This window comes from Vidua macroura, chromosome 2 (assembly GCF_024509145.1).
Source record: "Vidua macroura isolate BioBank_ID:100142 chromosome 2, ASM2450914v1, whole genome shotgun sequence".
NCBI lineage: Eukaryota > Metazoa > Chordata > Aves > Passeriformes > Viduidae > Vidua > Vidua macroura.
In genome coordinates, this window is record NC_071572.1 from 38,148,742 (window position 1) to 38,163,333 (window position 14,592).

Below are 14,592 nucleotides of genomic sequence, written 5' to 3' on the forward strand. Positions count from 1 at the left end.
AAACCTAGTCCACCAGTAGCAAGTTCAGTTTTAAGTTGTGGTTGGCTTGGGAAAAGTGGGGTTTGGGAAGGGACAGTGCTTACCAGTGTCAAAGGCTGAGCAGGTTTAAGAGCTGATGTGACTGGAAGGAAGTTTTAGCAGTCTCTGAGTCTAGTCCAAGTATTCTGTGCTGCCTGTTCATGCATTGACTGATGGCTTCTTTCCTACACTTTCCTACATAAAATAAAAGACTGAAAAAGTCATTGACCAAGTGGATATTCCAGGTTCTCAGGGACTAGAATGCAGCCTGCTAGAAACTAGATCTCACACCAATGTCTGAAGTTCCCAGCTTTCTGGGAGGCAATTTCACACTAGTCTTAGGCAGATCTCAAATGATTGTACTGATGCCTTGAGAGGCTGCCTGGAACAGAGGCTAGACATAGTGAAAGGAAATAAAGTAGGTATTTATTAAAAGGCCTTCAAAGGATACACCTTGGGCAGTACGAGGTCCCAGCTGTGGCTCCTCCCAAGATGGATGCTGAGTCACAAGTTTTCACACTTTTTATAAGTTTTGGTCCATTTACATATTGGGGTAAATTGTTTGATTACAGCTTGAGGTTATGAAGTCCCATCCTCCCAGTTCACTGTTGTTAATACTTTTTGGGCCTGAAGCTGCAGTGGTGTCCTTGATTCTCAGGCTGGAAAAGTTTTGTTTTGTCTAACTGAACTGTGAAGAGAACTTGCTAACTTTATATGAAGTCCAGAGTTATACACTAATGAGTACAGAATCTGGAAAACATGAAGGCTAAAACTTAAGGCATCACTGCCACTGAGTACAACTGTCTTTTCATATGACAAAAAGCATAGTTCTGATAGACTCTGTGGGTATCCTCTGTACACATACTGGCAGCAGACTGTTGAGCCCTGTTTATGAGGTTTCAGCTGCATTAGGCAGAAAATGAGCTAATTATGCTATTAAGATACTGGACATTCTTACGTGATAACTGTATTTATCTAAGTGTTAGACTGATAGGCATTTTAGGAGGAGCCTAATGAATCATTTGAATACTGAGATAAATAGGTGATTGCTGCACCTTTTGTAATAGTGCCTAAGATAATATTATATGTGATTAAACCTGTGCATGGCTTTTTAAAGTGCTTAGACTTCCTATTTTCAAGATGAATGGAAGCTGTCTTCCACCTAGCTAGGCTAATTTCTACTCAACCTTTTGCAACTCCTTATGCTGATCTTATAGCTATCTATTCTTTCATCCTAACAAAAAACCTACTCTTCAGCTTAACCTCAAAGTCCCCGTAAAAATATCAGTGGGTAAAACATATCCTTTGCAGATCTTGAACAATTGTATTATTCAACAAATGGTACAGGATACTGAAGTAAATATTCTCCCTAGAATTTTTAGCTTGCTCATGTCATTATTTGCAAGAATTTAATAGAAAAATGCAAAGCCTGTACAGTTTCAGTCTCATAAATATCACTCTGAAAAATACAAGCAAATAATTGTTTATTTTTTACATCAGAATATCTTCTACAAGATTATGATTAAGATAAAAACCAACCCCATGTGAATAAGTCTATATTTAGTTTTCCTAAAGTTACTTATTTTTTTTTTTTTTTTAAGGTGCAGTATGCTATTATACAGATGTTGAAAAATATGTCTACCACACAATTTTTACTCAGCTTGTGTCTGGTACAAATAACTTTTTTTTCTTTAATTACTTGCAATGCAAGGAATAAAAGAAAAATATGACAGTATGTCTTGCAGGATATTCCTTAGTCAATATATCTGTGAATAACTAGACAAACAGTGTCCACTGCTGGCAAATCAGATAATTGCACTGAACGTTAGAAAGATATGATGTTGAAAGGTTTTGATCAGTTAAATCTTAAATGTCAGATATTTTGTATTGACTTTGTAAGACTGGGTTGTGAAATCAGGTCACTATATTAGAAGTATTCATGTTATTACCACTAATAATAAATGCTATGGTATTTGAACTAATAACGAGGAATATCACCACAGTAACATGAACAGGTACTCCAATTTTTTTCAGGATTTAAAAATAATTCTAGTATTCATTATATTCTATCATGTCTACAAAATAAATAAAAAGATAGTAAAAGTCTGTGAAATTTGTCTTGATGTTCTAGATCATATAAGTAACAAGATGGGCAAACAGAAGTTCTTAAATTCCTTTTTTTCTCCTTAGGTCAAAGCATTCATTACTGATGTTGTTAGGTTTTTTTAAAGACATAAAGAAGTATAGAAGAAATCAATGTTTCTGTTTTGAAAGAAGTAAAATGGAAATGCTGATACAGCAAGTACCACTGCTGTTGATGAAGCTAGAGATTAATTAAATTGATTATCAAAGAGAGAATAGAAGAGAAGAGAAGGCTGATAGCTTAAAAAGTTTCCTCCTGGCATTTTTTTGTTTCTTGTAATAGGTAATATCTGTTTGCCTCTTTTTCTTAACAATAGTGTGTCAATGCAAATAAAATCTTTCAGCCAAAGAAATTACTATAGAGTGAAAACACATTGAGGGGGAGAAAGGAAAAATCTGTTCCTATGTTAATATAAACTATATTAGCTTGTCAGATACTTCTGAAAAACTAGATTAACTAAAAAGAAATTAGCCATACTTGTTTTTCAGAGATTTATGTCTGTCATCAATTTACTGCATTCAATGAAAGTATTAGACAATGCACTGAATTTTCTGTTTGTTTGGAGAGGGGAACACAGTATGGGACTTTTTTCAGAGAATATTGGTTGTGTCTGAACCCCAAAGGAAGGGTTATGTCTGTGTGATTAGATTTGAGAGAGAATCAAGGCTTACCATTTGGATGAATGTAGCATTAGCCAGAATTGTTCTATATCTACATTTTCTCCCTTCAGTACCCAGAGAAATACTGCATGACCTTCCCTCTTGAACAAAAAAAGAACAGGATGCTAGTTTTGTTTTGGCTTTTTTTTTTTTCCTTGTAAATGTCTTAAAAATAGTATCAAAGGGATTGCAAATCAAAAGTTATTAAAAAATAAATGGTAGAATGATTGCAAACAAAGATGACTATCTGAAAGTTATTTTGTGAAATTAATTACACTGTCAGTTTTAGGTCACATAGCAGAAAATAAGACCATTTTTTCCTAGATTATTTGGCAGGGAGGATTTTTCATGCTTTCTTCCAAGAAACAAAGTGATGTTATGGATGCTTTTGTGCGTGCATGTGTGCATTCATGCGCATGGGCAGACATGCTGCAGTTCTTCCTGTCACTGGTAAAAATCACTTTTTATACTTAAAAGATTATTGGATGCATTTTGAGGGGACTCATTCTTCTGCTTCTCAAGATAGCAATTTATGTACATCTCTGCTCATTCATACTATCTTTTCTGTTCAGTATTTCATTTTAATGGATACAAAGTGCTATTTCTCCTGGATCTCTGTGATATGGTCAAAATCCAACATCTTCCTTGTTTCAAGGGTTCAGAAATAGTGCACATTTTTTTTTTCTCATATTGTCATGTGTTTTCATATTTGTTCCAAGGAAAGGAAGAAATCCATTTGCAAATATGTTCTAGGTGCAGGAAATCCTTACTGGAGAGTATAATGAAACAGGTAGAGCAGCTTACATGCTCTGCCAGCTATATTGACTCCAGAGCAAATTCACTGTAGAGAATGAATTTCTTAGGGACAGTGTTTCCTTTGTTTCTGTAGACTAAAATTAAGCAGACTCATCTTACAGGGACTTTCACTTACTTGAGAGAATAACAGCAAAGTCTGTTGCATGTTTCAGAAGTCAGGCAAAGCAGACAAGTCCTGCTGTGCCTAGATAAGTAAACGCAACAGATGTTGGCTTAAGCTGTGCATATTAATGAAGAAGCTCTCCATGCTGTTTTTAGGCCTCTAAATCTTAAACTGCTCTCTACAGCTGTGTGGACTAAAGATGTGGGGGTGGTGTTTGTGTTTGTTTTTCTTTAATGAAAGTCCTTTTTCTGGCTTGTGTCACCAGGGCCTTGTTTGAAGCAGTCTTGTGGCAGATCTGCTATTAGCTTTAGTAAGAACAAAATTAATGGTAATGTGTGTCTGTTATTAGTTATTATGAATCTCTCTTTAAAGAGATTATTTCATTTTTAAAGATAAAATATTATATATGTCACTGCAGAAACCACAATGTATTTAATTTTTAATTACTTTTTTGGATTATATACTGAACTTTGATTATTTTAATTTTTTTTTCTTCCTTCACTGTTGCTTTTAAGTGTTTAAAAGAGACTTACTGGGTCTAAGTTTTGGGCCTGGGTGAGCTATTTTGGTGATCCTTATATGATATGTGTGCTATACAGATACTCCTGTCAACCTAGCTGGTTTCTTTTGTTCACCCGGTCTCAAAAGAAGTGGTATCAGAAGTAGAGGAAAGATAGAGTTAAAAACAGAAAGAGTCATGAAAGATGTCATGGGAGCTTTGCTAAAAGTTAACAGGTGTAATCATACACCTTATCTGGCTGAAAGATCAGTTGTTAAAAATAGCATTAAGAATCATCATCCACCTTTTCCCTCTGTTGAAGGATTAAGAGTTAGCCCATGGAATAAAAAAAAAAGAAACTCTGAATTAAAGCCGGTATTTTACTTGACACTATTCATAAGACTATGTCTAGTCATAGGACTGTTCATAAGACTCATTATTGCAGGATAATCTGTGCAATTTAACACTGGAAATGGAAGGGGGACAGCAAAGTCAAAAAAAGCAAAAGCAAACCCAAGCAATCTAAGAATTACGTTATGTCTAAAGATTAGGTCAATATCTAGTGTAGAGGTATTCAGTCCTTTGTGTTATGGATGTATCTCAGGAAATATGTGAAAGAAATGAATGTAATATGTGAAAGAAGTGAATGGTCAATGCAGAAGAAATATTGCACCTGAGCTGCTATAGGCAGCATTGTAGGTGTTATGTATTTGAATAGTGTTATGTATTTGAATAGAATGTTTTGATAGTTCTCTGCATAACCAGTCATCTAATGCTAGACTTCCTTGCATTAATTTATTCTTGCATATACAGGAATTATGTTTTAATGTTTTTTCTTATGAGTTGGGTACATAGGCCAAATCCTGTGAAGAAGCTGGCTAAGATACGTGCAGTCCTTTGAACAATATATTGGAAGCTTACTATGTCTTAATTAAATGGATTCACCTGACCTATTAAACAAGTGACTCCACACGACCTTCTATGTGTTTAGAAAATTTTAATAGGTATGATTTTGATTCCTTGAGCACATTGTGAATGCTAAGACTGAAAGCTGAGTGCTTTTGACATGAAGAAGTGTGAAAGGATAGAAATCCAAATTCTGTGAAGCATATTATCATGTTAAACAAATTTTGTTCTTAATGTTCTTCAAAGTCTTATGAATGAGCATCAAGTGTTCAGGGTGTTAAGGATTTTAAATTTCAGTGCTTCATAGTACATTGCCTCTTGGGAAATTAACAATAACTTATAAGGAGAATTATATCCAGATTAATAGACAAGAACATATAAAACTGACCTAATTTAAACTGTTAACAGCTCATTTCACAAGCGTACCATACTAGTCTTCTTATAAACATGGAATGCATATAAGCTATCTGAAAAAGGAATTCTTATCTATGTTTTAATATGTTCATACTGGTCTGTTTATGAAAGATGTGATCTTTTAAGTTGACAAATGTTTTTCTATCTTCTATTCAGTTTCGTACAATTAAACACTTACCAACCCATAGAGTAAGCCATAGGTTATGTTTCACCTTGTTCAAGGCATTATTTCTCTTGCTCCATCTTTTCCCCCCAAGAAAATTAAATCAAGAATAGAAAGCAGCACTCATCTCCCCTATATATACACACCGCGTGTCTTGGGAAGATATCAGTTTGCAATTACATGAATAATCCTATTTGTAGGACTGTATCACATTTTCTTAAGGTATTTGGGGGAGTGGAGGGGTCTTAGTATGTACATTGAATTTAGACACTTTAACTATGGTCCACTGAAACTACGAGCAATCTTCAATATATATATATATTTTAATCAGAACCAACAAATCAGAATGACAACTTCAGCTGGAAACAGTACTTTGGCAATCAGTCTGCAGGCTGATCAGAAGCACCACAAGGGTGATTAAAAAAATCCATCACAATTTAGAAACAAGTAATTTCTGCATTTCTGAAATGTCTCTTCTTGGAATAATAAATTTTCCCAGTGTTTTAGATGTACTTTTGTGCATGCCTTTCAATTGTTAGGCCTAAGTTGGTACTTTTATGCCTAGATCATCCTTTCTGTTTTGAGTGGTATAAGGAGTAAGGTGCTATTACTTTTGCTACTATAGAACACAACATCCTCCAAAGGAAAAAAAACAAACATTTGCAAAGACACAAAACAATCCTCAATTCTGTAGAGTCTAAAAGAACATCTAGATTCACTATACTTTATTAATGACTTCTAGAAGGTAAGCTGACTTTACCTCATAATCTTCTAGTGTATTTAACTGAAAAAGTGAGCTGTGTGTGCCCTACTCTTCGCAAGGAAGTGCAATAAAAACTTCACAGCCCATGAAACTTAAACATGTTTAGTAGTAATGTAATAATCTGACATTCTGCACTTGTAGAAAATATACGCTTGTACGAAATTTGGACTTTATTTGATTTATTTTGTTTCAGTTTTGATATCAAGAGTGGTTTCAGGATATCTGAGAGGAGAAAATTTGGGTGGAGTGTGTGCACATGACTACATACCTGTAGAAAGATATTTTTGTTAATATTCAAATGGTTTATTAAAGGAAGATCTCTGCAGAGTTTTCATGACTGCATTGAACAGCTATTACTCTGCAGCTTGTAATATTATCCAAGTTATTGCAAAGCATATAATAATTTAAAAATAAATACATAAAAAAGAAAAAACTCACAGCCCATAATGTGTAAAGATGACATTTTAAGTTCTATAAATTTTGTAGCCTACGTATCTAGGTAGGATAGACTACAAAGCATTGAATACCATTTTTCCTAACTGAATTTCTTATTAAAGCATTTTATATATATCTAGTACATACACATACACAAATAATAATGGTGTATATTTTAATATTGAACTTTGATGCCTGAGAAGTCACATTGAAATTTGCATATTAAATTAGCTAAAACGGAATATGGTTTGTTCCCAGTAATACAGAAAAAAAGTAATAATAATATTTCATACCCTAACATATAATAAAGTATTTTATGCACACTTTATATACTTTGAATTTTTTATTATAAAATTAATCCAAGAAAGAAATTTTATAGATTCTATAATGTTTTTATTTAGAAAACTCCTGAAATCCATAATAAAATACCAGTTAGAAATGAATAGATGGGAGAGTAGAAAGCAATGAAAATCTTTTCTCCCCATCTTTGGCTTTTACTCATTTGTTTTCATATCCAGAGTTTTGTTAATCAGAAATAAAACTCTGTTTTAATGTAGAAAATGTCATAACTAAGATATATCCATTTTTCCTAAATGCATATACTCATGCAGTTCCTAATCCTTAAGGTAACTGATATGTTCATACTTGTACAATCCATCTGTTAGCAGAACCTTCGCTTTGACTAGAATTGCACACATTTTATCTCAGATTAGGACACCAGATGGCTCTCTTGAGTTTTCTTTGTAAAACCCCAAGATGTAAACAACTGCTCTGCATTTCTGAGATGTGAGTACAAAGCTTTTCTTTTCTTTTTTTTTTTTTTTTTTTTTTTTTTTACTCTCTGGAGTAAGAAACACATTTTCTCTTTGTGTATAGGCATATCACCCATTTCCACCTTCTCTCTTGCTTTTCTTTACCATCACCCTGAGCATCATGTTGTTGAAAAATGTCAGTGTTTTGGCAAAGGCCCAGTATTTGAAGGAAAATATAGAAAGGAACAATGGTAGTAGATAGTATATTATGCTTAGCATCATCTGATGCTATAAAGAGTTTCTCATGAAAATGTTAGGGCTATATGTATGTGTTATACCCCTGCATTCCTGAGAAAATGAGAGATAGTGGATGGTTGGCCTCTATTTCACTCTACTCCCTTTCATTCATTCCTTTGTTTGAAACCAGCAGCCAAGTCGAGCTGACTTTGGGCCGTGTCCTGCCATCTCCCCGCGGTGGGGACGGGGTGTCCCTGAGCCACGTGCGGCCGGCCGCTGCTCCGCTGTCCGTGGTGCTGCAGGCAGAAACAGCGGGACAGGGAACGCGGGGCCGGGCAGGGGGAAGCCCGCTGGGGCGGTTCTCAGAGGAGCATTTCCCTCTTGAGGGGTCTTAGGGAAGACTACTCTGTGTCTTGTCCACTTTTGAGGAGGAAGTGAAAAGAAAACAGTATGCAAAAATACTACACTGAAATTTAATTTTTTTTTAATAACCACCTCTCTGTCTAATTGCATTAGTTAAGGCAATTGTAACCGTTGTAAGGAAATTGCTGCTCTGTAAAAATTGCCAGATAGAAAATCCAATGAGTCTTAGCTGAATCTCTTTAGGGACACTTTTAAATAGAATTAAAATGTATTATCCAGATCCGATTGTGCATGTTCTGTTCCTAGTTGGTCTAGTATTAATGCAAAATCCCTGTATAGTGGAGTTCCCACCATACACTTTTGCCCTCTGTATAAAAATAGCACTTTGTAGATTAAAGGATTTAGGGGGAAAAATGGTCAATATCAAAGAAGCTGAAGCATCTGCTGAAACAAGAAACTATTCTTGCATACAATAGTTTTTGGAACAGTTACACTGTTTTCTGTATTGCAAAACAGTGAATTTTTCTGGATGGATATTTACACTTCCAAGCCTGTTTAAAAAAAACAAACAAACAAAAAAAAAAAAACCAAAGAAAAACAAACAAACAGAAAAAAAAACCACAAAACAATCTAATAAGAGATTAGAGTACTTTGAAAACAGTATACAAATAGATATTACATGATAATTGCCTGTGCAAGCATCTGCCCTTCTTTATAGGCTAACAATATTTTTCTGTGTAGCTGCTTGTTTTCTTCCTCTACTTTCCTCTGGCTAGCTACAACTTCAGGAAGTTTAAGCATTAGGCTTGCAGAAAGTAAATCCAAAAAACTTTGGGCCATTATTTGAAAAGGGAGACGAGCCAACAGGAAAAGATGGAAGGAAAGAAGTGAGATGTCTTGTTTTACATGGTATTTACTATTTGCAGTGCCTCGTGAACTTCTCGAGGCAGATACTTAGGTGTTCTGTGTCTAGTGAGCTTGGCTGGTTCTTCCTTAAGTGCTCCAAGACATAGCCTGTAATTTTACACGGTGCTGGTGATTAGTAAATCCACCTGCTGTGGCTGTTTGTGGGTGCCCCATGTAATCCCTTTGATATTTGAGTTGAAGGTCCCTTCAGCCCCTCAGCTCACGGCTCCAAAACCTTCCCATGAGGCAGAACCCCGTCTCCCTCCAGACTTTCCCCTCCTGCTCGGTCCATTCCTGGATTGCGGGCCGAGGAGCGGCGGGCGCCCCTGCCCAGCAGCGGGTGGGCTGGCCGGCGGGCGGAGGGACGGCGCGGGGCAGGGTGCCCTTGGCGGAACGCGGCGTCGCCTCACCCGCCTGCCCTGTCTGTCTCACGGCTTCCCCGCCTGGGGACGGGGACAGGTGCCGGTGTCACCGCTGGGAGCGGCGGGGGCGGCCGGCAGGGAGCCGCTGCCAGGGAGCTGGAGAGGGTGCGTGCGAGGGATCTTCGGTGTGCCGGGGCGGGCGAGGGAGAACAGGGAGGCCCATACGCCCCTCTGGCAGCGCGCAGGGCCCTCCTTCTTCCCCCGGGAAGGGAGCCCCGCACGAAGCCACCCGGAAACCTAACGGGGGGCAGAGGCAGCTGGCGGCGGATCCACTGGGAACCTCCCGGTTCCCACCAGAAAACCACATCAGCATCACCCCGTCCCTCCGCCTCTCTCCCCCTGTGCTTTTTTCTTCTGTCTTTCCCCATTCCCTCTCCTCCACTGTTTGCACCCTCGCCGCCCCTCGCCTTGGGGAGGACAAAAAAAGCTCCAGCGGTGCGTGCCTCTGTGTGTGTGTGTGTGTGTGTGTGTGTGTGTGTGTGTGTGTGTGTGTCTCTGTGTGTATGTGTCTCTGTGTGTGTGTCTGTGTGTGCGTGCGTGTGTAGGGGAGGCTGGAGCGGGGTGGGACCGAGGAGCCGTGATTACAGCTCTCCCCGGAGAAGAAGATTGCTCTCTCCAGATGCTGATTTCTGAAGCACTTGGCAATCATCAGGCGGGAGCCGGGAAGAGGCGGCGGTAGCCGCCCCGGCCGTGGCGATGGCAGCGCCGGGCGAGCGGGCGGCGGCGGCTCGGGGCTGAGGGGCAGCCCCGGGAGGCGACGCTGCCTGGCGGACCCGACCCGACCCGATCGACCTGACCCGACCGGAGCCGACCGGGCGCGGCTCTGCCCCGAGTCCCGCTCGCTCCGCGCCGCGCCGCGCCGCGCCGCTCCGCCAGCCCGCCGGCAGACGCCCGCCCGAGCAGGTGCCCCTGCGCCGGGACACGGCGGGGGGGGGGACGGCGGGGCACCCATGCGGTGACCCTCGGCGGCGGCAGCTCCCGCGGCCGCACGGTGCGGGTGCCCCTCCGCAGCCGCGCCTCGGGCCGGAGGAGGCTCCCGCTCGCCCTCGCCCCCGGGGATGGGTTCCCGCCGGGGTTGAGCACCTCGCCGCCTCCATCCTCCCTGCCCGGCGTGGGCGAGCCGGCGAGCAGCCATGGCAGCGGCCATCGCCAGCGGCTTGATCCGCCAGAAGCGGCAGGCGAGGGAGCAGCACTGGGACCGGCCCTCGGCCAGCAGGAGGCGGAACAGCCCCAACAAGAACCGCGGGCTCTGCAATGGCAACCTGGTGGACATCTTCTCCAAGGTCCGCATCTTCGGGCTCAAGAAGCGGCGGTTGCGGCGCCAAGGTGCGTCCATGTGGCCGGGCCCGCCCGCGGGCTCCCGGGGGGCGGGCGGGAGGGGGCAACCTGTGGCGAGAAACTTCCCGGGCCGGCCGCCGCCCCGGGTCCTGCCAGCCGGCGGCTCCCGGCTCCCTGGCAGCGGGCGAAGGGCTCCGCGGGCTGCAGCCTGCGGGCCTTCGGTCGGGACCCCCGGTGCCAGCCTTGCTGCCCGGCTGTCTGCTCCGGGGCTCCGGTGTGGGTCACGACAGGTGTGCTGCGGGCAGCAAGCCCCTCGGGGAGCCCTGCCCGCCGCCCCGCACCTCCCCGTCTCGCTTGTGTTTCTCTCTGAAGGACAAAGAGCGCACAGCGCTTTGGGTGTCCGGTGTCCGAGGGCCGTCGGTCGCCAGCCCCTTCCCTGAGCCACCAATATGGTTTTAGCAGGTGCAGCCTGGCTGTAGTGAAGGGGTCCCTCCCCACTGCTCGGTGACCTCCCAGTCAGCACAGTGAGAGGTGAGGCGCATCTGGCGCTGTGGGAGAGCTCCTCGGCATCCCTGTGGGTACCCAGGTGCCTGTTGCCCGTTCCCAGCCAGGGCCTTGCCATGCAGACCAGAAGGTTTTGCAGGCAGCTCTTCTTCAAGGTAGATGACCAGGAGTCAATGGAGAAAACTGGTACCTTGGTGATTGCATTCTATCCAGTACTTTGTATTAGAACCCTAGAAATAAAAGGAGTAAAATGGTGTTGCAGTGACTTCTCTAATTTTTTTTTTTTAAATTGTGGTATTAAACAGCATTCAGAAATGGTAATGACTATGTCCTCAGGAAACAAGTAATTTTATAATAAATGTATTATATTGTGAAGAGTAAAAATGTTAAGTATCACTTGAAACATGGCTAATGATAAAGTACAAACCACCCTCTGTTGCATTATACAGAATGCCACCATGTGTTGTGGTTTGGTATGTATACTACAGCTCCTCTTTAGGTTGGGTGGAAAGATCATTTTAAGCATAATTAGGCAACTCTCCTGATTGATGCTTCCTCCTTCTTTTCCATGGCTCACATTTGAAAAAGCATAAATTAACAAAGTCCACACAATTTTATTTTTACATGTCTTTCTTGCAGTAAAATTATTTGTTGTAACTCCTAATGCAAGCCAAATCTTGCCATTTTTAGGTAGTACAGGGATACAGCAAAGATGAGGTGGAAAATGTCAGTGGCAAAATCTGTGGTGGCTTTTTTTCAAAGCAGTTTGTGTGTGCTTTAAAAGACTAGAGTAGCTGGTTTATGATGGTGGATTTTTATAAGTGATACTCTTCAGGAAAACAAATTTAGGGATTGCTAACAGCAACTTGCTTGACCACTTGTGCAGTCTTTTTTTGGGGGGAAAACTCTGTATTTAACAATATTACCATTTGAGGAGGAGAGGACTGCCTTGCAGCACTGATATGCCAAACATTTTTTTAGGTGAGAAGGGGCTTTAAAGAGACTTTTGAATTTATCCTTTTTCATTCATTCATTTTTCATAAGGCACTTTGTCACATTCCTGAAAAAGAGAACTGAATTAGAACATAACTCCACTGTTAACTGTACCACTGACACAGAACATTTCAGCGAGAACAATCAGAACAAGGGCTATTCACCAGTAAAATCTGCAGTATCAGACCCCTGAGTTTATCTTCCTTCATGATGAGACATGGGGATATTTATCCATTGGTTTACATTAAGGTCTCAGAATTACTGCTCATCTGTAAGAATCCCTGCTGTGAAAAATACTATCATAGCTTTTACTATCTATGTTCCTGATGCACAAAGTGACACATGGAATACCTGTGGATTCAAAGTTGCATTCTATTTAAGAGAGAAACTGAAGAAACAATCAAGCCAAAGTCATTACTTAAACATCTCATGCAGGATAGCTTTGAGTGAATAATCATTTGTGAAAAAAAACAACAAACTGCATCTTATAAGGGTAATTGCTTTAAAATACATTATAAGAGTTACAAAATGAACATTTATCAGGGTCTGGTTTTAGGTTTTCCAAACTGAGTTAAATAACCAGTGAATTTGTCACTGAAATCATACTGTCAAATCCATTAAAATAAGTCTTTGCCAAGCAAAATAGGATGAATTTCAAAACATCTGTTGTCAGAAAGGTGCTATGGGATTTTGACAAATAAACCTTGTGTAAATGATACAGAGTGTCACAAGAGCATTGTGAAAAATGAGCTAATAGAGATGTGACAAACCATCTGTAGCATTCTCATAGAATTCAATGGAATAATAGAATTATATGTAACTTTTTTTTAATGTAGAGCAGTAAAAGCAAGATTGTTTTTCTTGGAATAAAAATGTGTTTTACTTTGTACTTACATATGAAAAGTAATTGTCTTCCCATCTTTGAAACAGGCAGGCAGAAAAAACTAGTGATGCTCTTTTTTAAATTAAAAATACACATTTAACCTTTTACATATATGTACTAATGTGAATTAGGTAAATAGATATACACAATATATGCATACATACCAACGTGTCAGCAAACTTTGAAAAATATTCTTGATTTTTAAATTCTTCTTTCAAAATGCCTGTTAGTACTGTTGTTGTTCAGTGGGATTTATTTTAGAAAAAAATGAAGTTATTTTGAATGCATAAAATGCTTCAATCATGTGTATACCCTGATGAATTTTTTTTTTTTTTTTTTTTTTTTTTTCTGTCATTGTGACAAATTCTCTGTTCATGGTCCTTCCTTTAGGGGCATACTAAAATATCAACAGAAGTGTGCTTTGGGAGACTAACATTTAGAAATGGTAGCATTAAAGATATATCCAGGAGCTTACTCACAATAAAGAATAATATTTGTATTTACTTAAATATTTGCTCCAATGATAGATGCCACAGTAGTTTTAAACAGCCTTTCTAAGACTTTGATAAATGAATTAAACTGCCAAAGTGATTTCTGTGGAAGACTTATCTGCTAATCTACTGAGTGGATGAAACCATTTTCATTTACTGGACATCTTTGATTCGTATTGTTTAGTATTATGATATTTCAAATTTAATTTTTATTTTGTTCTACCTGTCATCTGATAAACAGATAACTGTCATTAATTTCCGAATAACCATGAAGACAAGATCTTGCCTATCTGATATGACATCAATTAATTTTGAATCATCCTCTCTTGCATTGCAGGTTATTTAGTTATAATAGTTTAATGTTTAATTTATGCTAATATAATCACAAATGGGAAGATTGACAGATATTTTGTTTTCATGTGAAATAACCTTATCTAACCTGGGGCTACCCAGTGAAAAGAAGAAAATAAATGTCACTTCACCTCATGCATCTACAAAGCACAGAGATTAAAACATATGCTTGTCATTGGTGCAAATTCAAACTTCTTAGCCTGTATTTTCATCTATATATCTAGCTGCTTTGCTAATCTGAAAAATTCTTCATTTGGTTAATTAGGTCCCTTGGGAGTATTCTACTGAAAAATACTCAACATTTAAATGTATTAAAAACCAAGTGTGAGGTTTACCGTTTCTGTGTGCTAATACCACATTAAGACTTCTAAATTTATGCATAGGGTGTATGAATCTTGGGATGGCTTGGCCCCTGATTTTGTACATTAATATTTATGAGAAACAGAGACCTAGGGAACGTTCAGAAAATGCACTGATTAGATTTTACTGCATC

General features: G+C 39.7%; 1 protein-coding gene across 2 annotated transcripts in view; it reads left to right on the plus strand.

Moving 5' to 3' along the window:
* Positions 1-14,592, plus strand: part of FGF14 (fibroblast growth factor 14) — a 375,114-nt gene that overhangs the window by 243,768 nt on the left and 116,754 nt on the right. Inside the window, exon 1 of one of the 2 annotated variants that reach the window (XM_053971365.1) lies at positions 10,638-10,925. The exons of the other annotated variant lie outside the window; for it this stretch is intronic. Coding sequence (XP_053827340.1) covers positions 10,733-10,925 — 193 coding nt within the window. The 5' untranslated portion in view covers positions 10,638-10,732. Of the gene's footprint in view, positions 1-10,637; positions 10,926-14,592 lie in introns of those variants that run through there. 2 annotated transcript variants of the gene reach the window in all.